At 33.8% G+C, this 26,018-nt stretch overlaps 1 protein-coding gene across 3 annotated transcripts in view; it reads left to right on the forward strand.

Moving 5' to 3' along the window:
- The window catches only part of PDCD4 (programmed cell death 4), a 30,371-nt gene extending 4,993 nt beyond the window's left edge, over positions 1 to 25,378 (forward strand). The window contains exons 2-12 of one of the 3 annotated variants that reach the window (XM_019646576.1): positions 975 to 1,081; positions 7,379 to 7,639; positions 10,200 to 10,294; positions 11,899 to 12,012; positions 14,504 to 14,725; positions 16,275 to 16,372; positions 17,282 to 17,396; positions 20,417 to 20,524; positions 20,764 to 20,874; positions 21,563 to 21,702; positions 24,668 to 25,378. In XM_019646576.1, coding sequence (XP_019502121.1) covers positions 1,039 to 1,081; positions 7,379 to 7,639; positions 10,200 to 10,294; positions 11,899 to 12,012; positions 14,504 to 14,725; positions 16,275 to 16,372; positions 17,282 to 17,396; positions 20,417 to 20,524; positions 20,764 to 20,874; positions 21,563 to 21,702; positions 24,668 to 24,728 — 1,368 coding nt within the window. In that variant the 5' untranslated portion in view covers positions 975 to 1,038 and the 3' untranslated portion in view covers positions 24,729 to 25,378. Of the gene's footprint in view, positions 1 to 974; positions 1,082 to 7,336; positions 7,640 to 10,199; positions 10,295 to 11,898; positions 12,013 to 14,503; positions 14,726 to 16,274; positions 16,373 to 17,281; positions 17,397 to 20,416; positions 20,525 to 20,763; positions 20,875 to 21,562; positions 21,703 to 24,667 lie in introns of all 3 variants that reach the window. The other 2 variants (XM_019646574.1, XM_019646577.1) reach the window with 2 other exon arrangements.
- Positions 25,379 to 26,018: the final 640 nt, after the last annotated feature.

Below are 26,018 nucleotides of genomic sequence, written 5' to 3' on the forward strand. Positions count from 1 at the left end.
TGTTGTTCAGCATCTTAGCTGTGGAGGGCAGTGTCACTGGCCCTCATATGTGGGATCCGAACCAGGGCCCTCTGGCGTCCCAAGCCAGTTCCCAACCATCGCGCCACTCGGCCATCCCGTGATACTCTTTTTTTTTTTTAAAGATTTTTTTTGGGAACTGGGGAGGGGAACAGACAAGTTGCTGTCCTTTTGTTCTTCAGTCTAGTTGTGGAGGACATTGCTTCTCTGACCCATGTTGGTATTATCATTGTGCTCTTCCTGACTGAGGCAGTTGCTCGCCAGCCGTTGGACGGCCGCTCATGGTGGCTCAAGGGGCCTCACGGTGGCTCAGGGGGGCTCACGAAAGCTCTTGCCCACTTCTGGCCAGCCCTACTGCAGCCTACGCTGTCAACTCACAGCAGACCAGCTCTATGTCGAGTTGTTGTTCACCATCTTAGCTGTAGAGGGCGCAGCATCACTGGCCCTAATGTGGGATCCTAACCGGGGTTAGAGCTGGCGTCCCAAGCCAACTGTAAGCCAACTGTTAACCAACACACCACTTGGCCAGCCCCAGTTGTGATACTCTTGATTAACCAAAACTGTGTTGTTTGCATTTTGTACTACTCATAATTCATTGGTAACAAACTATCTAATATTGATGTATATCATGTTAATTATGAGGCCTGTTATTCCTAAAAAATTTGTAGTGTGTGTATACTGTAACTTGAAATAAATATGTATAGCAGTATCTTTTAATTCCAACTTTAAAGGGGTGATTTGGCACATCCAGAAATGTGGGCTTTTTTTGGACACAGATAATCTTAAGAAGATTGAAACCAAATGTTATTTGGAATAAGCTGTGTTTCAAAGTAAAGTGAACTCTTAAAAAAATAGAATTATGTGATGATTTCTTTTTTACAGTATGATTAAATAAATTGAATTTACCTTAATTATATCAGTTTGCAAAATACTGAAACATTTTTTTCTTATTAAAGAAATAGATCCAAAAGGAAGACTTCCATTTGGTAATTTAATCAGTGCAAGTGAAATTAAGGAACAATGGACGTAGAAAATGAGCAGATACTGAATGTAAAACCCACAGGTAAGTATTAATATCTTGAACCTTGACTGTCTAATGAGCAAGTTTCAGGCCATACCAAATTTTGTGAAAGCAAGATATTAAGACCACCTCTACTTTAAGAACTGTTTTATTTGTGCTATAAGAAAATAGGTCATATTTTTAAAATTAAGTTTGTGATTCTTATTTTAATAGAAATTCATTACATGTCCTTATTTTTCTGCCTATCCTTTCACATTCCATACATTCTTATTCTCCACTATTTGTAATAAACTATTTTGTGTAGAAAGTAGAATAGTGAACCTGTTCATTAATATTTTCACATGAGTTAGTGATTTCTACAAGATAAACTATTATCAGTATCTTTGCTATCCTTCCTAACTAATATTTTTATATTTTATAAATTATCTATGGGTATTTTCTCTTATTTTTCCATGAGACTTAGGTAGCACGTAATTATCATAAAGATGGTTTTTGAAATAGATGTCCAAATCCTGATTAACTTCAGATAACTTAAAAGGTATTTCTAGCTTTCAGAATAATGTTTATATTGTTAATTAGGATTTTGAGATATTCTGAGTAGTGAGAGGTTTTCATATTGGTATCTTTTAGACAATTCTTTGCTTTATAATTTTATTAATATTGAAAAGATCTCTGTTTTCTGTAATTTAAATATATTTATCATATTTCACTTTTTAATACCACCCCTTCATTTTTCCAATGACTAAGTCACTGTTGTGTACAAGTTATATAATTTTCTTTGATCTGAACAGACACTTTGAAGTTGAAACATTTTGCCATTTTGTATTTACAAATCTGATTTTAAAGTGTGCTAGAAAATTGTAGTGAAAAAAATTACTACAATAATTAATGATTATCTTGGTGCTGCTATATGAGTATTGTACTTGTTTTCTAGGTTTTAAATGGGTATTATGTCCCTGCTTCATTGAAGTGTGGAAAGTAATAAAGTAATAATAGTTTAAGAATATATTTCACATATAGGTAATTGCTTTTTTAAAAAAATACTTATTTTAAAAATGTATTGGGGTAATGTTGGTTAATAACATTATATAATTTTCAGGCATATAAGATTATAGTTTGATATCTGTGTACTGTATTGCATGCTCCACACCCAAAGTCTAGTTTCCTCTCTTTACCATATATTTGACCCCTGTATCCACTTTGCCTTGCCCCACCCTCTTTCCCCTCTGGTAGCCATCATTATGTTGTCTGTATCTATGAGTTTGTTTTGTTAGTTTGTTACTTTTTATTTTATATTCCACGTATGAGTGAAATTGTCCTTTTCTGTCTGACTTACTTCACTTATATTCCCAAGATACATCCATGTTTTAAATGGCAATATTTCATTTTTTATGGCTGAGTAGTATTCCATTGTATATATGCTACAATATATATATGTGTGGTAATTGGTTCTTTTCTGCACTGCCCAGTATGATAGCCAGTAGCCACATGTGGTTATTATTGAGCATTTGAAATGCGACTTGTCTGAATTGAGATATACTGTAAGTACAAAATACATACCAGATTTCAAGAAACTAAGTGTGAAAGAAAGGTGAAATATCTTAGTAACTTTTTATATTGATTACATGTTGAAATGATATATCTATTAAAATATATTAAAGTGAATTTTACCTGTTTCTTCTTTTTAATATGGATACTAGGAAATTTAAAATTACATATTGGCCTGCATTATATTTCTATTAATACAGTTCTGAGTTTTATACTTTTTGTTTTCTGACTATAACAAGTTGGAGCCCTAACCATGTTCTTGATGCCTCTTCCCAGTACTGCCTTAAAAGACTCGTAGTTCTTCAGTACTTGGATGGGTCTAAGACAGACCTTCTTTGCAATAAATTCTTTCTGTAGCAAATATCTAAGTCAGACAGACTAGTGTACTAGTGTACTAATTTTTTTTTTTTAAGATTTTTATTGGGGAATTGGGGGACGGGGAACAGACAAGTTGCTGTTCCTCTGTTCCTCAGCCCAACTGTGGAGGACGTTGCTTCACTGGCCCAAGTTGGCGCCATCATTCCGCTCCTCCTGGGCGAGACAGATCAGTCGCAGGCTTCTGGACGGCCGCTCACGCTGGCTGCCAGCCAACACGGCAGCCAATGGCAACCCACTGCAGCAGGGGATGCAACCCATGCCTTTGCCAGTGATTCACGGCAGCCTAGCGCCAGGTTGAGCTGCAGTTCAGCATCTCAGCTGCAGAGGGCAGTGTCACTGGCCTTCACAAGTGGGATCTGAACCGGGGTCCTCTGGCGTCCCAAGCCAGCTCTCAACCAACACGCCACTCAGCCGGCCCTAGTGTACTAATTCTAACTGCTACTTTTACCAGCTTTGTTACTTTGGGGAAGTAGGTTATTTGCTATGACCTTCAGTTTCCTCATGTTTAAAACTGAGGTATAACAATAAACCTTCTTTCTAGATTTATTGTTAGGATTAAGTAAGATATAGTGCATGTGTGTTATGCCCATAGCACATGTTATGTATGTAACAAATGAAAATGTGTTAATATTAACTCTTAACTGTGCCACTCAGTGACCAGTACTTGAAAATATGATTGTCTGGTACTGTGGTAATATAAGTTGGATTGGTGACTAATGAGATATCAGAGAGTTCAGAAAAAGGGAATTAGTACACAGAAAATTTTGAATTCACCACATTCTGTACTCAGCTTTTTTATCTTTTTAATTTGGTTTTCTCAAAGTCAGATCAACAGTGGTTATAGAACCCCAAAACTTAGGTGAGTATGAATAGCAGAATATAAAAGAATAATTGCTATAAATAAACATGGATTAAAAATTATAAGGTCTATATGTGGTATGACAATTAAGTTCATGAACTCATCCTAGAAAAAGTGCAACATACCTTATTGCTGAATATCACTACGGTCACCTTCAAAGTACTCCCCTTGGGAAGCTATGCACTGACGCCAGCACTTAGTCCACCCTTCAAAGCAATTTTGGAACTCTGTAATGGCCATTGGAACTGTCATCGTATTACCCTTGATGTCCTGAATGTCATCAAAATGTCTTCCTTTCACTATTTCCTTTATCCTTGGATAAAGAAAGACATCATTGGGGGCCAGATCAGGTGAGTAGGGAGAGTGTTCCAATACAGTTATTTGTTTACTGGTTAAAAAGTCCCTCACACACAGTGCCGTGTGAGCTGGTGCATTGTCATGTTACAAGGGCCATGAATTGTTGGCGAAAAGTTCAGGTCATTTTCGTCTATTTTTTTCATGCAGCCTTTTCAGCACTTGCAAATAGTAAACTTGGTTAACTGTTTATCCAGTTGTTACAAATTCATAATGAATAATTCCTCTGATGTAAAGAAAGGTTAGCAACATCGTTGCAATAAGTTCGCGAACTTAATTGTCAGACCTTGTATAAAATATACCTAGATATATCTACTGCTGCAGATGTATAAAAATAGATTTGAAAAGGTACTAGAATAGTTGAAGAAAAGAAACTTAAGTGTGGGAAATGTTTAAATTGATTACTTTAGTGCTCCAAGGGACAGTTTAAAGCATTTTAGTATACTTCTAAGTCTTTTGTCTTCTGGATGAGTTTGGTGGTTCACTTTCATTGTAGAATAATGAAAAGCAATATGTTACAAGTAGATGTTTAATGTTTTCTTCAGCCACCCACTCTTAATTGAAACTCTAATTTGAGGACTGGTCTTTCCTTCTTCCTCTTCATATGCTTTTCTCTCTACATTCACTTCCTTGCTCATCTTGTCTCTTGAGCTGATACCACTCTGTTGGACTCTAGCTTTGTATTTTCTAGAATTATAGTCATCTGAGATTCAAATGTGGGTTTGAATCCTGACCACAATCCACTTTAAATATGTAACATTTCTAGGAAACATCTTCCATCTGTAAAATGAGGATGAACATCTTCATTATAGAGCTTTGTGAGGATTATAGACCATGTAAGCAAAGTGCCTAGAGTATAGAAGCTGGTATCTAGTAGGTAACAATAGTAATAATGGTAATGACAAAAGAAGTACTACGACTACTACTAGTAGTAGTTATAGTAGTTTTGTTATGATGATGGTTATAATGATATTGCAGACTCACCCTCCTAACCCTGGCTTCCTTTCCTACTCTAAAAGTTTTAAGATATAATTTCACTTTTCTTGAGCCTGTTTTGTTTAAAAGCTCTTTATTTTTTCGTTGAAAGGGTTACTTTCTTATTTACTCGAAAGTTATTATCCTTGCCCTTTTCAGTTAGTTTGTGTCTGAATTACTGCAACATTTTCTTAGCTGATCTCCCACTTTATACTTTCTCTTTTTTCTAATATATTCTGCATTCTTCTGCCAAACAAATCCCACCGTTAGGTCAGTAATTGTCCCATAGTGGCATATCATGATTCCCCTGCCAAATATACCAAGTCTAAGCCCTGGCTCTTTGAATGTGGGAATGGTGACATAAGCAGGGACAAGATCATAAAGGACCTTAAGCTACAATATAATGAGTTTACAGTTTATTTTGACCCAATGGGAATACCTTCAAATTTTCAGTGGGGGCATGTTTTAGAAAATCAGTCTCCATGCAGTTTGGTGAATGGCTTAAAGACCAAAGGCATGAATACTACTTATGAGACTAATGAAGTAATTTGACTCTACTTAAGTAATATTTTTTAATTATCACAGTGTTCGTTCCTAAATTTTACACTTTTTGTCAAGAATTGTAAAGATTTTAACACATCTATGCTTTTTAAAGGTTGATTTAACTTTTTTTTTTAGTTTCAACATATTATGTTAAAACATGTTAAAGCTCATGCATATAGACTTGACACATCCTAATTTCATTTAGGAATATTTAAAACCATCTGAGGGATTCAACTCTGACTTGAGTTAGCTGTAATGAAGAAAACTCTGGCCTAGCGATAACTAATTTAGTAGCTTTCTGAGTTACAAAGTTTTCAGAGCAAAGCCAGGTGTCTATGTCATTTGATCTCTGTAGAATTTGAGTTGATAGTATGAAGGATACTCTAGTACAGCGGTTCTCAACCTGTGGGTCGCGACCCCTTTGGGGGTCGAATGACCCTTTCACGGGTCGCCTAAGACCATCGGAAAACAAAAAGATATTTACATTACGATTCATAACTAGCAAAATTACAGTTATAGAGTAGCAATGAAAATAATTTTATGGTTGGGGGTCACCACAACATGAGGAACTGTATTATGGGGTCGCGGCATTAGGAAAGTTGAGAACTGCTACTCTGGTAGGTGCTGAAGATACAAAGAAGTGCATTTCCTCTTTTGAGTCTTATTTGGAAAAGCAAGACTATATAAAAAGAAATAAAGTGATTTCTGTGATGTGGTTAATGAGTGGTGTGTGAACATTAGTGTTATTGTGCTAGAATTGTTAGGAAAGTTTTCGTAAAGGAAGTAAAACTTGAGCTGTAGCTTAAAGGATTTTGGTAACTGAAAAGAGCAGGGAGGCTGACATTCTGACAGGAAACCATTGGGAACTCCATATACATTGCTGTCTTTCAGGGGATAATGTATAAATCTTATATAGGCTGGAAGATGGTTAAGTAATAGGAGTCAGTTTTGGAGAGATGAATTAGGACTTTGAGATGATGACTTTGAAAGCAAGCTTTATTTTTGAAAGCAATGAACCGATAATCATATGGGATCACTTATTTGCCAGATGGCTTTTAGGCTCTTCAGATTAGTAATATTCTCTAAGTATCTATAATTAATCATGAGATTTTGGAAGTTTAAATACTTTCAGCCATAGTTTCCTTGTCTGTATAAATGATGTAATAGTTCTCACACTTACGGGTAAATGACAAAGTGCCAACCAACACAGTGCCTGATAATGAATAGTAGGCATTCTATAAATATTAGTTTATCTCCCTTCTCTCAAGATCCTTAGTGTTTTCTTACTATCTCCAACTGCTTATTAACTCTCTTAGTTCATAAAAGTCTGAAGTTTTTATATTTGGTGTTTATATTAATATAGATTTTAGGATCTAAATACATAAGATAACATGCTTTCAGTAAATTTATTTCATTAATATTCAGTGCCTAGATTTACTTTCCATGATAATGTGAAAAATAATCCTGTCTAGTTGTCATTTATTAGATTGAACTGTATGAAATTGCCAATATGTGATGTTACTGACTTACAAAAATGGTAATTTCATGTGATTCAGCCTAATATAATTTATGGCTATAACTGGTATAACAGTAGATGGTTAAAATACTTAGAATTTTCTTTATTCATTTTCCACTTTAAGATCCTGATAACTTAAGTGACTCTCTCTTTTCTGGCGATGAAGAAAATGCTGGGACTGAGGATATAAAGAATGAGATAAATGGAAATTGGATTTCGGCATCCTCCATTAGTGAAGCTAGAATTAATGCCAAGGCTAAAAGGCGACTACGGAAAAACTCGTCCCGGGACTCTGGCAGAGGCGATTCAGTCAGTGATAATGGAAGTGAAGCCCTTAGAAGTGGAGTAACTGTACCAACCAGTCCAAAGGGAAAGTTGCTAGATAGGCGATCCAGATCTGGGAAAGGAAGGGGACTGCCAAAGAAAGGTGGGTATATGCCATATCCAAAGAAACAAATGGAAAAAAACATTGTCTGGTTCTTGTACTACAACTTTCTTCTAGGAATGAGAGAAATTTAAACAATGAAACATAAGTTTTATGGTTTGTATTTATTTTTACATAGTAATAATCTGAGGATCATCCCATTTTTTCTTTAAGTTGGGCCTTTCTAATTGTTTGAATAGATTTAGTTTTCTTGAGCAGAACTTTATTATTTCCAGCAAAATACACACCGCTGTTTTTATACATCAGTTATGAATTGTGCATGTACTATCTAACTTTGCCTGAAAAAATTAAGGTCAGAAATTTCATCATACTTATTGTTTACTGAATCTAATTATGTCCATTGTGAAGAATACATGATAAATATAAATTTGGTAATATTTGGATCAGAATTTTAATGATTTCATAGATGTGGTTACGAATTCTCTTTAGCTCTATTTATTGGGGGGTTGGAAAAGTCATGACCCATATTTGCAACAGATGGCACTAGTTCATTTTTGGAAGTACTAGAGTCATTCACATCTATGTTATTGCTGTCATTTGACAGTTGACAGTTCTAGTTTCGTTCTAAAAAAAAAATTGAGCGATTTGGTTGACTTTTGGAGATTTTACAAGTTGAAGATGGAAGACCAAACTGTGCATTTTTGCCATATTTTACTATTTTACTTGCATGAAGGGAAGAATGCGCGTCAAGTTTGTGAAAAGTTGCATAAAGTTTAGGGTGACAGTGCTCTACAAGGATGTCAGTGCCAATGATGGTTCACGAAATTCCAGGCTGGTGATTTTGATCTCAGTGACGCTCTTCGGTCAGGGAGGCCCACCGAGGATGATGACAACAAAATAAAGTCATTGATCGAGTCAAACCCACGTTACACAACATGAGAGATTGCAAAAACATTGAACATTCATCATTCAAGCATTTACGACCACCTGAAGAAGCTGGGATACATAAGCTCGATATTTGGGTTCCTCATGAACTCAAAGAAGTTCATTTGATGGCGCGTATAAACATCTGCAATATGTTCATTAAACGTGAGGAAAACGATCCTTTTTTGAAGCGACTGATAACTGGTGATGAGAAGTGGATCGTTTACAACAGTGTGGTGCACCAAACGGTCTTGGTCCCGACGTGATGATTCGCCTCAAACGACATCGAAAGCAGGCATTCATCAGAGGAAGGTTATGCTCTGTATGGTAGGATTTTAAAGGTGTCATGTTTTTCGAGCTCCTACCAAGGAACCAAACAATCAATTCGAATGTGTACTGTTGGCAGTTGGACAGTTTGAACAAATCCATCATCCAGAAACATCCAGAGCTTGTTAATTGTTAAGGAATTGTGTTCCATTGAGACAGCGCGAGACCACATACAAGTTTGATCACCCGTCAAAAATTACTGGAGCTTGGATGGGATGTGTTGCCACACCCACCATACTCGCCTGACCTTGCATCGTCAGACCTCCGCTTGTTTCGCTGTCTTCAAAACTCCTTGCATGGTATAACGTTCAATTCAGATGAGGCTATAAATCAGCACCTTGTTCAGTTTTTTACAAATCAAGACAGGTCTTTCTATGAACGAGGAATTATGAAGCTCCCTGAAAGATGGCAAAAGGTTATTGAACAAAACAGGCAATATATCATTTATTGATCTTTGTTCTTTATATAAATAAATGACCTTTGAAAAACATAGACAAAATACATCATGACTTTTCCGACAACCCAATAGTTCTCAGATTCTGTTTTGCTCTGGTGGCAAGGATTATGCTTTAGGTGGTATAAAAACCCTCCAAAGAAATATTGGTGATACTGTCCACTTTCTTTAAAAATAATTCAATATATTGAGCCTTATAAAAATATTTCAATAAGTTTATGTAGAAAAGCATTTTTGAAAGTTGGAATTGTTAAACTTTTATTGGTTGGCTTGTATGTATATATAAAGAGAAATAATGCTGTTAATGTTTAAATAACAGTTATTTGTAAATATTGCTAGTTGCAAAGTATAGTTTATTGTGCACTGTTATAGCTAAAGAGTATTTGATTTTAAAATATTTGATGATGGTCACGGTGCTTCTTTGTTAAATAATTTTCTTCCTTGTTAAATTTTCTATGCCACATCTTACTGGCTCAACATATTTCATTTTTTGTTTTGATCTCAAGAAATGTCATATAAAATTTATAGCTAAACTGTAATGTCACCTGCCTTGAGGTCCCCGATATAGCTGTTTTTTCTGATTTTTGTTTTGTTTGCTTTTTTTGCTTTTATTTTAAAGCAGCTGCCTGTTTAGTTTTAACTTTATAAGCTATTTTAACTTCATGTTTTTAAATTAAATTATAAAATATATAATATCTAATCATTACTGAATAAGTGATCTGAATAAAAAGAGGTTTAAAGTATAACTCAACTGGAAAAAAACTAACATAGAAATTAAAATACAGTTTTTTAGCTGTTATTTTAATTGACATTGGAACATCTAGAATTAGATTGTAATTAAGATTTATGAACTATCCACTTTGTGCCTTTTACTTTCTCAATTCTAAACTTTTTCAGGTGGTGCAGGAGGCAAAGGTGTCTGGGGGACACCTGGGCAGGTATATGATGTGGAGGAGGTGGATGTGAAAGATCCTAACTATGATGATGACCAGGTATTAGAATTTTTGCTTGTTTTAATATATATTTAAACATTTAAAAACTTTTTTGATCTCATGTTTGTAGTTTATTCATGTTTGTCAAATCATGTATTGTATATCTATAATCTATAACTCAAGTCGTATGATTATATGGTTCGTATGTATATTAATGTGCGTGTATATATAATTTATAATTTTATATATATGTAGACATACACACACATTAGTATATGTATGTAAACTGTATATATACTCAGTACCTTTAGACCGCTAGGTTAATTTTGGATTAGGAAATCAAGTTAGTTAATAGTAACATATGCATAACTTTCACTTAGTTTCTGAAGTGAGTCAAAAGTGGATCTTTGCAAGTTCACTTAGGATTATCAAGTTGAGTATTTTTCAGTAAATTCTTTTGAGTTAATATAGTTTCTATAGTAGTGAGAATTGAGAAGAATATTATTTTGAACATCATAAAAGTTATAGATAGGAAGCTCTTTTTAAATATTAATGTTTAGGATGATAACGGGTAAATTTGAAATGTGGATCTTTTTTCTAGCAACAGTGCTGAGTATATACATTTTTAATAGACTTTACAGTGAGTTTATATATATTTATCTTTTTACTGGAAAATTTCTAACTTTTAGAATAGAATAGTGGAATGAACCTGCTTGTACACAACTTTACCAACTTCAATAATTAAGATCTCATGGCCAATCTCATTTGATCCTGTACCTCCATTTACTCTTCCTGTTGTGTCTGTTCCTTCTTCCCATTCCTCACAGCCCTGGATAAAGTACTATCTGTATAAAATAAGATGTAGTGGTGAAAATTTTAGTCAGGATATATCAGGGTATATGTTAGATTGTTTTTATTGTTTATTGTTTGTATGTATGCACTTAACTATTTTAGCTAATAGTCGTACATGGGAATATTTTTAAGAGAACATGAAAAAATATGTTTTAAAACCAGTAGGATTCAAATACCATAGAATCTTTGCTAAATATTCTAATTTTAATATAGCCTTTCAAGTGTATGTTGTTAGACTGAAGCCAGTCACAAGTTGCATATAAACATTTCAGGGCTTTTTTGCAGAGGAGAAGTTTGGATAGAAGATTAATGGACATTAATCTTCTTTTTGAAATTTCAGTTTAATAGTGTTTTTCCTTAGAGAATTTTTAGTTACTGCAACATAGATTTTTGTTATAGGAACTTTTAGTATGGTAATACTAATCATGAAGACTTTGGCCCCTGCTTTGTTTTTTTTTCAAAAGTGAAGTTTTAGTGAAAATACTGGGTATGATCGGAAGCTTTTTGGTCACTGAAAGATTCGTTTTGTAAGAGCTAAAAAGAATTAGCAGAAGAATGGGGGATTGGGAACAAGTCATATATTTGCTGTGGTTAGGGATTCTAATCTGTATATTTATTTTATTCAGATTTTATAAAAGAACAGAGACAAATTCCATTTTTATGTAATGTAAGTGATCAAAGCATGTAGTTAAGTTTTCTAGCCCTGAATTGGAATTACTAACCAGTTGGAATATAAAATTATAAAACCATTTCAGTTTATCTGAATATTTTGTTCTTGAATTTATAACCCTTTCTCCCCCTGCGCCTCTCAGGAGAACTGTGTTTATGAAACTGTAGTTTTGCCTTTGGATGAAACGGCATTTGAAAAGACTTTAACACCAATCATACAGGAATATTTTGAGCATGGAGATACTAATGAAGTTGCGGTAGGTTTAAAGTTGCAAGTATAATTTATTTCATATAGGAGAGAAAACACTATTAAAAGACAAACATCATATCTAGAATTATCTTGGACAGCTGAATAAATTTAAGTACATACTTTCTTTTGCATAAATGAATTTCTAAGAAATGGAGAAAATTTCATGAGTTTGGGACCAGTTCTTACCTATTTGGGATCAGATGAGGGTTATGTGCCATTTCCTTCCCTGAAAAATGGCACAACACAATATTTTAATAATTTTTATAATAACGTTTTTATAATTGATAGTTTCTAAAATATAATATTAACAATTTCAAGGCATTTATGGGACTTTTGAAGCCTCTTGAGGCTGTTTAAGTTAAAAATGCCTGACTTGGTTCCATTTTTTTGACATTCAATTTGGTGTTTAGGATTAGGATAAAATTTATCTTTGTACTCTGTCCAAAAAAAAAGAGAACACAGATAAAGATTTCGAAAGGAATGTGTATGAAAGCAAGAGAACAAATGTGATAATTTGTTATGGGAACATTTACTGTGTTATGAATTGTTCATAAAGTAAATCTAAAAGGGTAAAATAAAATTATTGGTCTAGCTATTAGGATTACTCACTTAAAGCAATAAAATTGCAATTCTTTAGGAGACTTAAAATTTAGAGTCTTTTAATTCAGACTGGCCTTTCTTGTTTTGCCTGATAACATGAGGTATTTGATATCTTTGGATTTGCACAATTTGAATATGAAACAAATATTTGTTCAGTGCATACCGTGTAGAGAAATTTGTAATAGGTGACTCCTGCCCTTTTGAAGCTCAGTACAGTGAGGGAAATGATACATAAACATTATTAAAATATAATGTGAAACATTCTATTCAAGAGGAAGAATTTAAGTCCTATGAGGGCAGAGACTTTTGAAATCTTATCTACCTAGCATGGGACCAATAGTATGCTATGTGTTTATTAACTGAGTAATAAGTACGATGAGCAGACTGCTATGGAAGCATAAAATAGAGAGTAATAGAAGAGATGATTCTGAGCCGTCTAAGGATGGTTAGGAGTTTGCCAGGGAACGTTGGTTTTCTGGGGAGGAGTATTGTGTTTAAAGGCAATGAGTTCAAGCATAGTCCAGGAAGATGAAATGGAGTGGGAAGAGACTACTAACAAGGACACCAGTCAGGTGCCTGTGAAAGTAGTTCTGGAACCCTTTTAGTAGTAGACCATGATTTAAATATTTTGAGAAAACTAAGTAAAAAAGAAGGCACTTTAAGTAACTATGTTAGAATTTAGTCTCTAGGGTCAAACTGCCTGTATTTCACTTCCAACTTGGCCACTCCAGCTGTGTGCCTTTGGCAAATACTTAATTTTTCTGTGCTTTGTGTTTGATGAGTGTGGGATAATACCTCCCTCAAAGGGTTGTTTTGAGTATTAAATTATATAAAATAAAGTGGCTGTTAATAATGCTTGATACATTGTAAGTGGTCAATAAGTAATAGCTGCTGCTATTACATTTTTTTTTTTTAATTTTTTATTGGGGAATAGGGGGATGGGAATAGCACTGGGGAATTGGGGGAAGGGGAACAGACAAGTTGCTGTCCTTTTGTTCTTCAGTCTAGTTGTGGAGGACGTTGCCTCACTGGCCCAAGTTGGCACCATCATTGCGCTCTTCCCGGGCGAGGCAGATCAGTCGCCGGCTTCTGGATGGCCGCTCACTGCGGCTGCTGGCCACTCACGCTGGCTGCTGGCCACTCACGCTGGCTGCTGGCTATACACGGTAGCCCATGGCAACCCACTGCAGCAGGGGCTGCAGCCTATGCTGTTGTTGGCGGACTCATCGCAGCCAAGCTCCAGGTTGAGCTGTTGTTCAGCATCTTAGCTGTGGAGGGCAGTGTCACTGGCCCGCATATGTGGGATCCGAACCGGGGCCCTCTGGCGTCCCAAGCCAGCTCTTAACCAACACGCCACTCGGCCGGCCCTGCTATTATATTTTTAATAGGAAATTGAGCTTTATCCCAGTATTTAAAACAATAATCCCTCTTAAAAACAATGATGTAAGACCCCATTTTAACTTTAATATGAAAGTATAAAGTTAATTTTTATGTGAAGAGAAAGCTCTGAAGAAAAGTAGAGTATAAACAGCTTATGATAACATAAAGTAAATCTCTATAAATGTTCATAAACAATATTCCTAGAAATATTAATAGATAAGATCGAGGGCTAGTTATCTTCTAACAACAAACTTAGTAATATTATGTGGTTTAATAAACTATTTTAGGTGTAATTTACATTCTTGGGTTTAATGATGTTCACACAGTTAAAACTTGACAAAGTGGGTTTCTATCTAATTTATGTGCAGAGTAAGATGTTTTTATCCTATTCCTCAAAATGTGACTGCTTCTCTGATCATTTCCGAAGGGGAAGAGGTAAGGTATATAGATATATAGATAAAATCTTGATTTTAAAAAAATAAAGTATATTGACTATTGACATACCTTTTTTTGAATAGGAAATGCTAAGAGATTTAAATCTTGGTGAAATGAAAAGTGGAGTACCAGTGTTGGCAGTGTCCTTAGCATTGGAGGGAAAGGCTAGTCATAGAGAAATGACATCTAAGCTGCTTTCTGACCTTTGTGGGACAGTAATGAGCACAAATGATGTGGAGAAGTCATTTGATAAATTGTTGAAAGATCTACCTGAATTAGCATTGGATACCCCTAGAGCACCACAGGTTTGTATGACTTCTTTTTGTTCATTCTCTTCCCCTACTACCTTTCCAACTATAGAAATAATACATGCTCCTAGGAAATTTTCATAGATGAAAGAGGAAAATATGGTGCATATTTCCTGTCATACAGAGATAGCCCTTTAACATTTTAGTGTATTTTTTCCTACCTGTTCTTTTTTTACCCCCCATACATAATTTTCATCATACTATAATTTTATATTCTGCTTTCCTCTCCATGCTCTATGGCTTTTAGGTCATAATTTTTTGCTGTATATATATTCTCTGTTATATGTAGTTAAGCTGTTTAATTAGCTAGGATTTTTTAAATGTAGCTTGCTATAATTGAGGGTTAAATTTGCTTGACTAGTGTTTATTATAAAAATCATAAATAAGTCTGTTCTCTTTTGTAGCTTTGTGGGGAAATAATTAGAAAATTCGTGGTTTATGCTTCTGTCTAGATTCTGTCCTCAAAGCCTTATACTTTTATTAGATTTAATACATGATGACACTTTATGATTTTCTGGTTTGAAACTGAAAATATGTGAAATTGTTGCTGTTTACTTGACCAAAGTTTTAAATCAAGGTAGGAGCAGTTAAACATTTATTTAGGAATAAAATATAGGTAGTAAGTTAATTCCTAAATGCTGTTTCTATTATACTTTCTATGACAGACAGTAGTCTTTGTAAGGTATTTGATCTGTGATTCAAACATGGACTTTTTTTTCCTTTTAATATCAATACCCATACTATTAAAAAATGATATCATAAGTTCATATTCATTATAGAATTTTTTTAAAATAAAGAAAAGCCCAAGCAAAAAGTCCAGCAAATATAATCACTGTTAAAATTTTGGTGTTAAATCTTCCATTCTACTTTCTGTGGATATATATCAGTGTATGGTTTTTAAATATTTTTACTTTTTTTGTTGTTTTAATAAATGGAATCATATTGAACGTGCTATTTTGTAAATTTGAGTTTTCTTACACCATATGTAAATATGTGGTAAATGTATTTCCCTGTGACCGTATAGTGTACCATCTTATGTATGTACCATTTTACCACACCTTTGTTGTTGGACACTAAAGTTTCCAGTTTTTATAATGCTGTAAATATTATATAATATTTTCAGATAAATATTTCTACACGAATTTTTCTCTATAAGATAAATTCCATTAATCAAACAGTTTTTTGAGAAAACCTAGTTTTATTTTATTTTAGTAGAGAGGTTTCTCTTGACTTGAAGTCATTGACTTAACAAGTATTTTTGATCACGTACTGTTTCAGGCAGTGTGCAAGGTGTTGGGGATTCAGTAGTGAGCAAAATAGATGAGACCCCCCACCCCTTTCTGATGGTACTTAACTAGAAGGTTAAAATGTGGGAGTGTATGCCAAGCATAACTAGTAGGTGATAAATAGATATTTTTTAAATATTCCAACATGTCTTAGGCATTGGCTGTAGTTCAACCAATTTTCATCATTTATGTATTTAGTAATTGTGTCCTATAAAGGTTTATTTTAGTTTTTTAATATAGCTTTTATTTTTTTATTACAGTTGGTGGGCCAGTTTATTGCTAGAGCTGTTGGAGATGGAATTTTATGTAATACCTATATTGATAGTTACAAAGGAACTGTAGGTTGTGTACAGGCTAGGTAAGTAAATCAATTTTCCTACTTAGAATTTCAAAATAGGGAAACTTCTACAGGATTCTATTGAAATGACACTTGAATTAATCAGACATTGTAGACATCTGTTTGTCATTTGTGTGTATTCTCTACTGTTAAAACAAAATTGAGAGATTGTTGGCATGATATAACAGGAAGAGGACAGTACTATAATGCAGAAGTTTGGGTTTTTAGCTAAACCATTAGCTATCTTCATGTCAAACAAACCACTTTTCTCTGGGCCTCAGTTTCCTTATTTATAAAATGAAAGGATTGGACTTAAGAGTGTTCTATAAGGTCCCTTCAGGTTTTAACATTCTGCAATATTCTAATAAGATGGATAATATTAACAGGAGCCCAGTTTTATATTTATCTGCTAAAGAAATCTTAAGAAATAATGTTTTCCAGTCTTGTTCTTTGGTATAATTGGAAGCTAAATATGATATTTAGGAATTATGCTATATGATTCTCTATAACTTCCTAGAAACTTAGATTTGGACTTAGCCATGTCTTAGGTTTACTCAGGTATAGATGTTAACTTAATTTTCTGGGACGACTACTGGGAAGGCATGGATCTAAGTAAAGGTTAGCTTTATGTGAAGTGTTCCTTCTCAGTGTTGATCACTTATTTTGTAATAACACTAGATTTTTATTGACCAAGGAATGGAAATTATAATAGAGTATGAGAATATTAACATGAGAAGCAACTTTTTTTTGCTCCCAACTTTTTATTTTGAAAAATAGTTTTTTAAAAGACTTTCAATTTTAGGTTGCTTTTGTGTTATGTGAAAGCTTTTTGTGAATATGATTTTTTTTTTAATCCATAATTTGATCAACCTGAAGCATGTCCAAGTGTCAGAATTAAGTTTATTTATTTAAGTAATATTTTTTTTGTAGAGCTGCTCTGGACAAGGCTACTGTGCTCCTGAGTATGTCTAAAGGTAGAAAGCGTAAAGACAGCGTGTGGGGCTCCGGAGGTGGGCAGCAGTCTGTTAATCACCTTGTTAAAGAGGTAACTATTGCGTAGTATCTTGAACTTAATTTTATGTATTCCTCTAGCTGGTATTTTTTGGACAAAAATTAAGTTAGCCTTAAAGCTGCAAATGGGAAATTGAATAATTTTTGTATATTTGGCTTTAAATTATATAATTTTTGCTGTAAATTATATAATAATTATATAATTGTTATTAAATTTGTATGGTTTCTCTGACTTAAAAATGGACTGTGTTAAAAGGGCTTTCATGAATAATTATAAGAAAGCTATGTATGAAGGAATGCATGTAGTCTTTTTCTTATATTGATATTTTAAAATGCTCAAGGGGCGGCCAGTTAGCTAGTTGGTTAGAGTGCAGTGTTTACAACACCAAGGTTGCCGGTTGGATCCCCACTGAGCTGCGCCCTCCACAGTTACATAGAAACAACTACTTGACTTGGAGCTGGTAGGTCCTGGAAAAACACACTGTTCCCTAATTAAAAAAAAAAAAGTTACCAAAAAAACCCCCCAAAAAACGTAAGTTCAAGTACCGTTGAAATAAGACATTTCCAGTAAATATCCATTTTTATATGAGCAATTTGTAACTAGATAGTCTCAGGTTATAAATTATGAACACTAGAGTAGATCAGAGTGGTAGATTTTTATAAGGAGGTTCACTACCTATATGCATGCTTTAAAAGAAAAAGTAATTGATTTATTACATTTAAATGCCAGATTTATTTTTTATGGATTTTTTTGGCAGTAAAATGATGTTCTAGATCAAGAAACCAAAAAAGTATTTAATCTCCATATTTGCAGATTTTAAGAAAATTAGAAGATTTATAGTTAATGTGCTTCTGATTTTGGAATACGGTCTTTACATGTGACTTGTTTCAGTACTTCATTTGTTAATGATATGTATAGCTAGTTTGAGAGTTAAGGAGCTTTAAATATAGTTCGTGCTTTGACCATTTTTGCCTTTATATGTGTTAAGATAGATGAATTGGTGCTGTTTTAAACAAAAAGTTACTGGAAAAATTGAGTTTAAAAACAGGCAAGATACCAGGGCAATTTGGCAAGAAAATGAAATAAAAGGCACCTAGATTGGAAAGGAAATAAAAAATAAAACTATCTTTATTCCCAGCTGACATGACCTGTATACGGAAAACCAAATGAATCCACAAAAACAACAACAAAACAAAAAACAAAAGCAAAAAACCACACTATTAACTAATAAATGAATTCAGCAAGGTTGTAGGATAAAAGATCAATATACAAAATTCACTTCTACTTCTATACACTAGAATGATCTGAATTGAAATCAAGTAAACAATTACATTTATAATAGCATAAAAAAAGATTAAAATACTTAGGAATAAATTTAACAAAAAATACAAGTCTTGTACACTGAAAACTGCAAAACATTGTTGGAAAGAAATTAAAGAAGACAAATAGAAAGATATCCTATGTTTATGGATTAGAAGATGTAATATTGTTAAGATGATAATACAGATGGTCCCCAACTTAACGATGGTTCGATTTTTTGACTTTATGATGGTGTGAAACCTATACACATTCAGTAGAAACTGTACTTCGAATTTTGATCTTTTTCTGGGCTAGCGAAATAAGTGATATGATACTTGCTTGTGATGCTGAGCAGTGGCGGTGAGATGTTTTTTGCCTAACTGTAAGCTAATGTAAGTTGTTCTGAGCACATTTAAGATAGGCGAGGCTAAACTATGATGTTTTATAGGTTAGGTGTCAAATGCATTTTTGAGTTAACAATATTTTCAATTTATTGTGGGTTTATTGGAACATAACCCCATTATAAGTCGAGGAGCATCTATACTCCCCAAAATTAATATTTTGAGAAGCTGCCAAACTATTTTATGGTATATGAATTATGTGAACAAAAAATGGTCAAAATACAAATTGAAATAAAACTAACAATATTTCAGTTTGAGGCTGACATTTGGATATTCATTTACTTTTTCATGGAAGGATGAGTTGGACAAAGAGTACTTTTAGAAATGTTTACATGTGTTTGAATTTATTCTCAAAAATGCATGAAACCTGATGGAAAACATTTAATAACTACTTTAAGTTACATAACAAAGTTTAAAAACTAAGTGATACAATTTAAATAAATGTATTTATAATTATAGTGAACATTTTATTCAAATAACGTTGTGCTTTTAAATATTTACTCAAAAGCATAATAGAAATTATCAGGATGTATTCTGTTGATCAAATTTTACTTTACCTTTTACGAAATCCATTGTAGAAATACGAAATATGAAGTAGAAGATACATGAGATTATTTTATTCAGTCAACTAACATTGAGCATCTGCTAGGTGCAAAGGTGATTTTAACAGGCAGTGTATAGGGAAGAACATTCCTAGTAGTTGAAGCTCTTATGCTGAAAAACTTTTCCTGTTTTTCTCTGGAGCCATAGATGTTATTGTACAAATTTGAACAAGAAAGAGAAGACTTGCCTCTTTAACTATAACTGGAAGCTGAATTACTGGATGAATGTTACAGATAATGGGTTTTATCCTCAGTTGTAGAGAAAAGAGAAACTATATGGATATCTTTACCCTGTCTAGTAAAGTCCTGATATCTCATTTTTTGGATCCTAGTGCACTATTTTTGAGGTCATCCTGATGGAAATGAGCTTGTGCCACTTTAGAAGTTCATTTTGAGACTTTCAGTTAGTGCCCTCTAGTGGTATTTAAGATCCCTTGCTTTACAGGGAGCATTGAAGAATTCTGGTCACAACTCAAGGTATGTACACCTTAAGGCTACACACATAGTTCTCGATGATTATTAAAGACGCACTGAAACACTGCATTTTCTTCTTAAATTTAGAATTGGGGATTTGCTTTTTAATTATGAAAATATTCTGTTATGATAGTGTCATGTCAAATCTATGTGTTCTTAGACAGTTGTTTGTAACCTGCTATTTCATCATGTAATGAGAGTAAGTAAATCCTTTAGGCAAAGTACAATTTTTTTAAAACTCAGAATTCTAACACATCTCAATTTTTAAATTTAATAGATTGATATGCTGCTGAAAGAGTATTTGCTCTCTGGAGACATATCTGAAGCTGAACATTGCCTTAAGGAACTGGAAGTACCTCATTTTCACCATGAGCTAGTATATGAAGTAAGATTACTTTGATATTCCAAAGAGAATGATTAAGTGTTCCTTTTTGTACCATGGTCCTTAATGTTTCTTTAATAATATACATCTTTTTAAAAATTTAAGTTAAGGGAGAAAGTTTTAACATTTTTATAATGATTATAGTTAACATATTAGAGAAAAGGGATCTGATACATTTTAGGAGCAGTCTCTTATATGAATTGATAACCCAAAATTCATTCATTCATTCATTCAATTTTCAGGCCATTGTAATGGTTTTGGAGTCAACTGGAGAAAATACATTTAGGATGATTTTGGATTTATTAAAATCCCTTTGGAAATCTTCTACCATTACTTTAGACCAAATGAAAAGAGTAAGTATAACATTAATTTTGAACAATTTTTAGGCTTATACCTTAAATATATAATGATTGAATAAATATTATGAATTGTTAATGAAATTTTCTTTCAGGTATGTTTAGTAGTATGCCTGTAGGTGTTTTTTTTTTCCCCCAATGGCAGTGTTTATGTTTGAACCTTTCTGCAGCCATTTGTTGGAAAGTAACACTTTAATGAGTTTTTTTTTTACCTGTATTTTTTAAATGTGATTGTGATTGTGTGTTCTTCATCAAGAGTTCTGTTTCTAGGATACGATAATTTCTATTTTATATCTAGAGAGAAACATGAACTTTTAACAAATTATATTTTAAAGTATTTAATTTATTCCTATTTAAAATTGTAATACATTATTATTAAATTATTAGTGAGGTTCTTAACTTGCCTTTTATATTTTTAAAATGTAGTAAATGTGTATAGAGAAGTGATAGGGAAGAAATGTGTCTAATATCTGATGTCTGCCTGAAGATGTTTTGAGAGAACAGTTTTAAATAAAACATTCTGTAACAAATGTACCTACTATCTGTACTTTTCAAGGTCCAGATGTGACTTCAGTCTTTTATATGAATGTTTGTCCTTAAATATAGCTTGATGACGGTGATGAGTTGTATGGCATTATGTAATTCATATGGGCTAACATTTCTGTGTATAATTTCATTGTTCTAGGGTTATGAGAGAATTTATAATGAAATTCCAGACATTAATCTGGATGTCCCACATTCATACTCTGTGCTTGAGCGGTTTGTAGAAGAATGTTTTCAGGCTGGAATAATTTCCAAACAACTCAGAGATCTTTGTCCTTCAAGGTACTTTATTACTTTCTCAACATAGGTGCATGGGAAGGCTAAGTTAATTTTCTGTCATTCTGAGCTGTCAGAAAAATAATAATATCTTCCCTGAAGTCACCCAAGAGTGAAAATCATCTGTTTTAAGTTTATGGAGAAAAAAGGGCAGAGCTTATTTTGTCCCTTGTAAATCCATACAGGACTACCTCATGAAGCCACTGGAAGGGAACTAAATTTTTTTTAAAGATTTTTATTGGGGAATTGGGGGATGGGAACAGCGCTGGGGAATTGGGGAAGGGGAACAGACAAGTTGCTGTCCTTTTGTTCGTCAGTCTAGTTGTGGAGGACGTTGCTTCACTGGCCCAAGTTGGCACCATCATTGCACTCTTCCTGGGAGAGACAGATCAGTTGCCAGCTTCTGGACGGCCGCTCACGCTGGCTGCTGGCTACACATGGTAGCTCATGGCAACCCACTGCAGCAGGTGCTGCAGCCTACGCCCGCCGTCGCAGGCGACTCAAGGCAGCCCAGCTCCAGGTTGAGCTGTTGTTCAGCATCTTAGCTGTAGAGGGCAGTGTCACTGGCCCTCATATGTGGGATCCAAACTGGGGTCCTCTGGCATCCCAAGCCAGCTCTTAACCAATGCGCCATTCAGCTGGCTCGGGAACGAATTTTGTGGAGCAGTTCTGTGTATCAGGCTCTGTTCTGAGTAGTTTAAATATTATTTCAGTGTAAATATTATCACAAATAAGATGAGAAAATTGAGGCTTAGGGAGCTGTAATGTACCTTTTCTAAGGTCATAGATGGTAGAGGCCTTGCAAGGATGATTCCAGAATTTCTGGCTTCAAAGAACTAGGCTCATTCTTGTATTCTACATTGCTTCCTTTTGCTCCATAGAATGGAGAATTGGGGCTAATTGGATCTTAATCTGATTGAGAGCGAGCGAGCGAGAAAGAGAGAGAGAGAGAGAGAGAGAGAGAGAGAGAGAGAGAGAGAGAGAGAGATTGATTGATTCTTTGGAGTTATTTGTGCTACTAGGATCTAACTCTTTAGTAGTTGATGAATTTTTTTGTTAAAACTTATGATGTAATATGAGGTGTGATCAAAAGATACAGATGTTTAAATTTAAAAAAATTATTATAGTAAAAGACATACTGCCATTAATCCCCCTCAAAATACTCCCCTTACTTCAAACACACCCCATTGTTCTTGCCACTTTCTGAAGCAGTTCTGGAAGTCCTCTTTTGTGAGTGTCTTTACTTCATCCTTCATCATTACAACGCTCCATGTCGCTCCGTGTCACACATAGCTTCTAGTACAGCACTTTCTGTCAAATGAAAACATTATGGTGTGTCCTCATCTACCTTATTCACTGGATCTGGCACTGTGGGACTTACAGCTCTTTCCCAAATTCAAAATGGCCATGAAAGGAAAACTATTTGTTATCGATTCAGGACATTGAGGCAGCCATGACAGCACAATTAAAGACACTCATGAAAGAGGACTTCCAAAACTGCTTCAGAAAGTGGCAAGAGCAATGCGATGTTTTTGACGCAAGGGGGCGTATTTTGAGGGGGATTAATGGTAATGTATCTTTTACTGTAATAAATCTTTTTAAATTTAAACATTCACTTTTTTTATCACACCTCATAGGTATAAAAATTTAGTAATAGCTAAACTTCTTATGTGGATCTGTTATGTACGTTTTAAATTTTTTGCAATTTTTATCAAAAAATTTCTAAGTTCTTTGTATTTTTATTTGTGTATTGTGAGTTTTAAATCTCAGAAAAATACTTCCTGGTAGTGTCCCTTTGCTCTATAAAGTAGAAGCCATTAAGAGAGAAGGAAGGGATAATGGTGGAAGATAAAAGTTTAATGGCTTTGATAAAAATGTTTAAAAATGTAGATTTCTACTTGGTGACGGTACCCTTTATGTACCTGATGTGCTAAGTGGTATAAGTCAGTAAAAACTGTCAACTTTCGCAAGATTTCTTGTGACTTACTACTTTGTTCCCTACTTTGGTCTCCTAATATAGTCTGTGACTTTAAGTTCATGAAAATATAGCTGGTTTCCATTTAGACTTAGTATGAAAATGGGTCAGCACCTTGGCACTGGCTTTTAAAGTTTTTCCGCCTCTGTTCAAAGGGCTAACTGGTTATCTTTATTGTGACTTTACTCTCAAGTATCATTTCAGGAGACACCTAAACTTTCTGTGTATACTATAGAACTTTGACTTTTTACTCTCTATCCTGCTTATTTGGGTGAAGTGCACATTTGTATGTAGTCTCAAATGCCTGTGAATGTTGGTCTAGGGTCAGAATAAGGACTCATTCTGCCCAAGCTCTCTTTCCCACTTACTGCTGTCGTTTGCTGGTCAACTATTCCTTCTGGGCTGTTGCTGTAGCTAGAGTGTGGTTACAGTACAGAGCAAGTCTGCTTGAGTTTGAAATAGCTGGAATCCCCAAAATGAGGCATAGACTGGAATTAATTGGATTCTGATTTATTTTTCTATATTCAGGTTATGGCTTTTTTACATCTGATTTTTTTTTTTTAATTTTAAACATGGATAATTTGATAGGTTCTGTAGCTCTAGTTTACATAATTCCAAATTATGTTGTTTCCTATTTGTCTCACTGTTTAGCTTTCAAATAATATTAATAACAAATAAATATTAAATTTCTAAATAGCAAATGTTTGTCTCATTTATATTTTAACTTTTTAATATTTGGACAATGGAGTTATTTCAGTAAGCTTTTATTCAACTAAAACCTACTCAGATTAACAGTTCATTTGATATGCCATATCTTAGGATATATAGCAGGGAAAGAGTCTTTTTGAAAAGATTTAGAGGCATACTGATTTTTTTTTTTTAAACAATAAAACCCTTCAAAACTTAATAACTAGGAAATACCAAACTTGTAATTTTTAAAATGGACTATAGTCAGAATTTATATCTGTTTTCATGTTTATGTTTTTTGTATTACAGGGGCAGAAAACGTTTTGTAAGTGAAGGAGATGGAGGTCGTCTTAAACCAGAGAGCTACTGAATATAAGAACTCTTGCAGTCTTAGATGTTATAAAAATACATATATCTGAATTGTAAGAGTTGTTAGCACAGGTGTTTTTTTTTGTTTTTTAAGCACTTGTTTGGGTACAAGGCATTTCTGAAATTTACATTTAAGGGGAATTTTTAAAGGAAGTGTTTGGTTTTTTTTTTGTTTTTTTTTGAGGGTATAAAGAAGGGACAGAAAAGGAACCACTTCTTAAGTGGAATATTCTCATAAGCTACCTTTTGTAAGTGCCATGTTTATGACCTAATCATTCCAAGTTTTGCATTGATGTCTGACTGCCACTCCTTTCTTTCAAGGACAGTGTTTTTGTAGTAAAATCACTGGTTGATACAAAGCTTTATTTAGGGGGTCAAGTTAAGCTGCTAAAACCCCATGTTGGCTGCTGCTGTTGAAATACTGTGCTTTGGGAGTAAAAAAAAAAAAGTTATTTCTTTGTCTTAAAGAATTTTAAGAAAATGAGTCAGTCATGAGACTTATTCATCTTTCCAGGGAACATACTGATTGGTCTTAAAGACTAGACAGTTAAGTAAGTGGTGGCTGGAACATCTATTTTTCTACAAAACTGGAAAAATGAACCTGGTTCTAGAAGAATGTGTGACAAAATAAAACATGTGAAGCAGTGTTGATTCTTTATTGGGAGTACATTTATTTTAGTTTTTTTAAAAATTATTTTGCACAGTAAATTTTAAATCACATAAGGGAGCATATTTGAACCTAGTGAATTTAAACTTTGTTTCTTACAAATGTTTCTTTTAAATCCAAAGTACAATAGTAAATAATATCTTTTAATATTATACTTGGGAAATACATGTACACTTCCTTGTTTTTTGATTTTTATAGCTTAATGAAATTTCTAAAAAATCTATATTACCTTTCATCATTCTTAAGTTCTATTACTGAATGTTTGTGTTATAAAAAATTATTCTTCAAAGACTCAAAATTTTTACATTTATTCAGTGTCTGAATAGTAGCTGCCAATAAATAACAATTATGTAAAGAATGATCATATTTCTAACCTCTTTTGCAGATCCTTAATTTCTCAATAAGGCTTAAGGTCTATGCTAATTTAAATTATCTGTTATTTACTGCAGCAAACCAACCAAGAATTATATTCAGAATTTACAAAGGTATTCTTAGGATTATACCTATTGCAGATTTAAGTACAGTCTTTCTGAATTAAAACCACAAATTGTTCATATTTACCTCATGGGCTCTTTGAAGTCCATATATACTCTCCATTTTTAGGGTTTTAATTGTGTTTGATAT

Source organism: Hipposideros armiger, unplaced genomic scaffold, assembly GCF_001890085.2.
Source record: "Hipposideros armiger isolate ML-2016 unplaced genomic scaffold, ASM189008v1 scaffold_105, whole genome shotgun sequence".
Classification (NCBI taxonomy): Eukaryota; Metazoa; Chordata; class Mammalia; order Chiroptera; family Hipposideridae; genus Hipposideros; species Hipposideros armiger.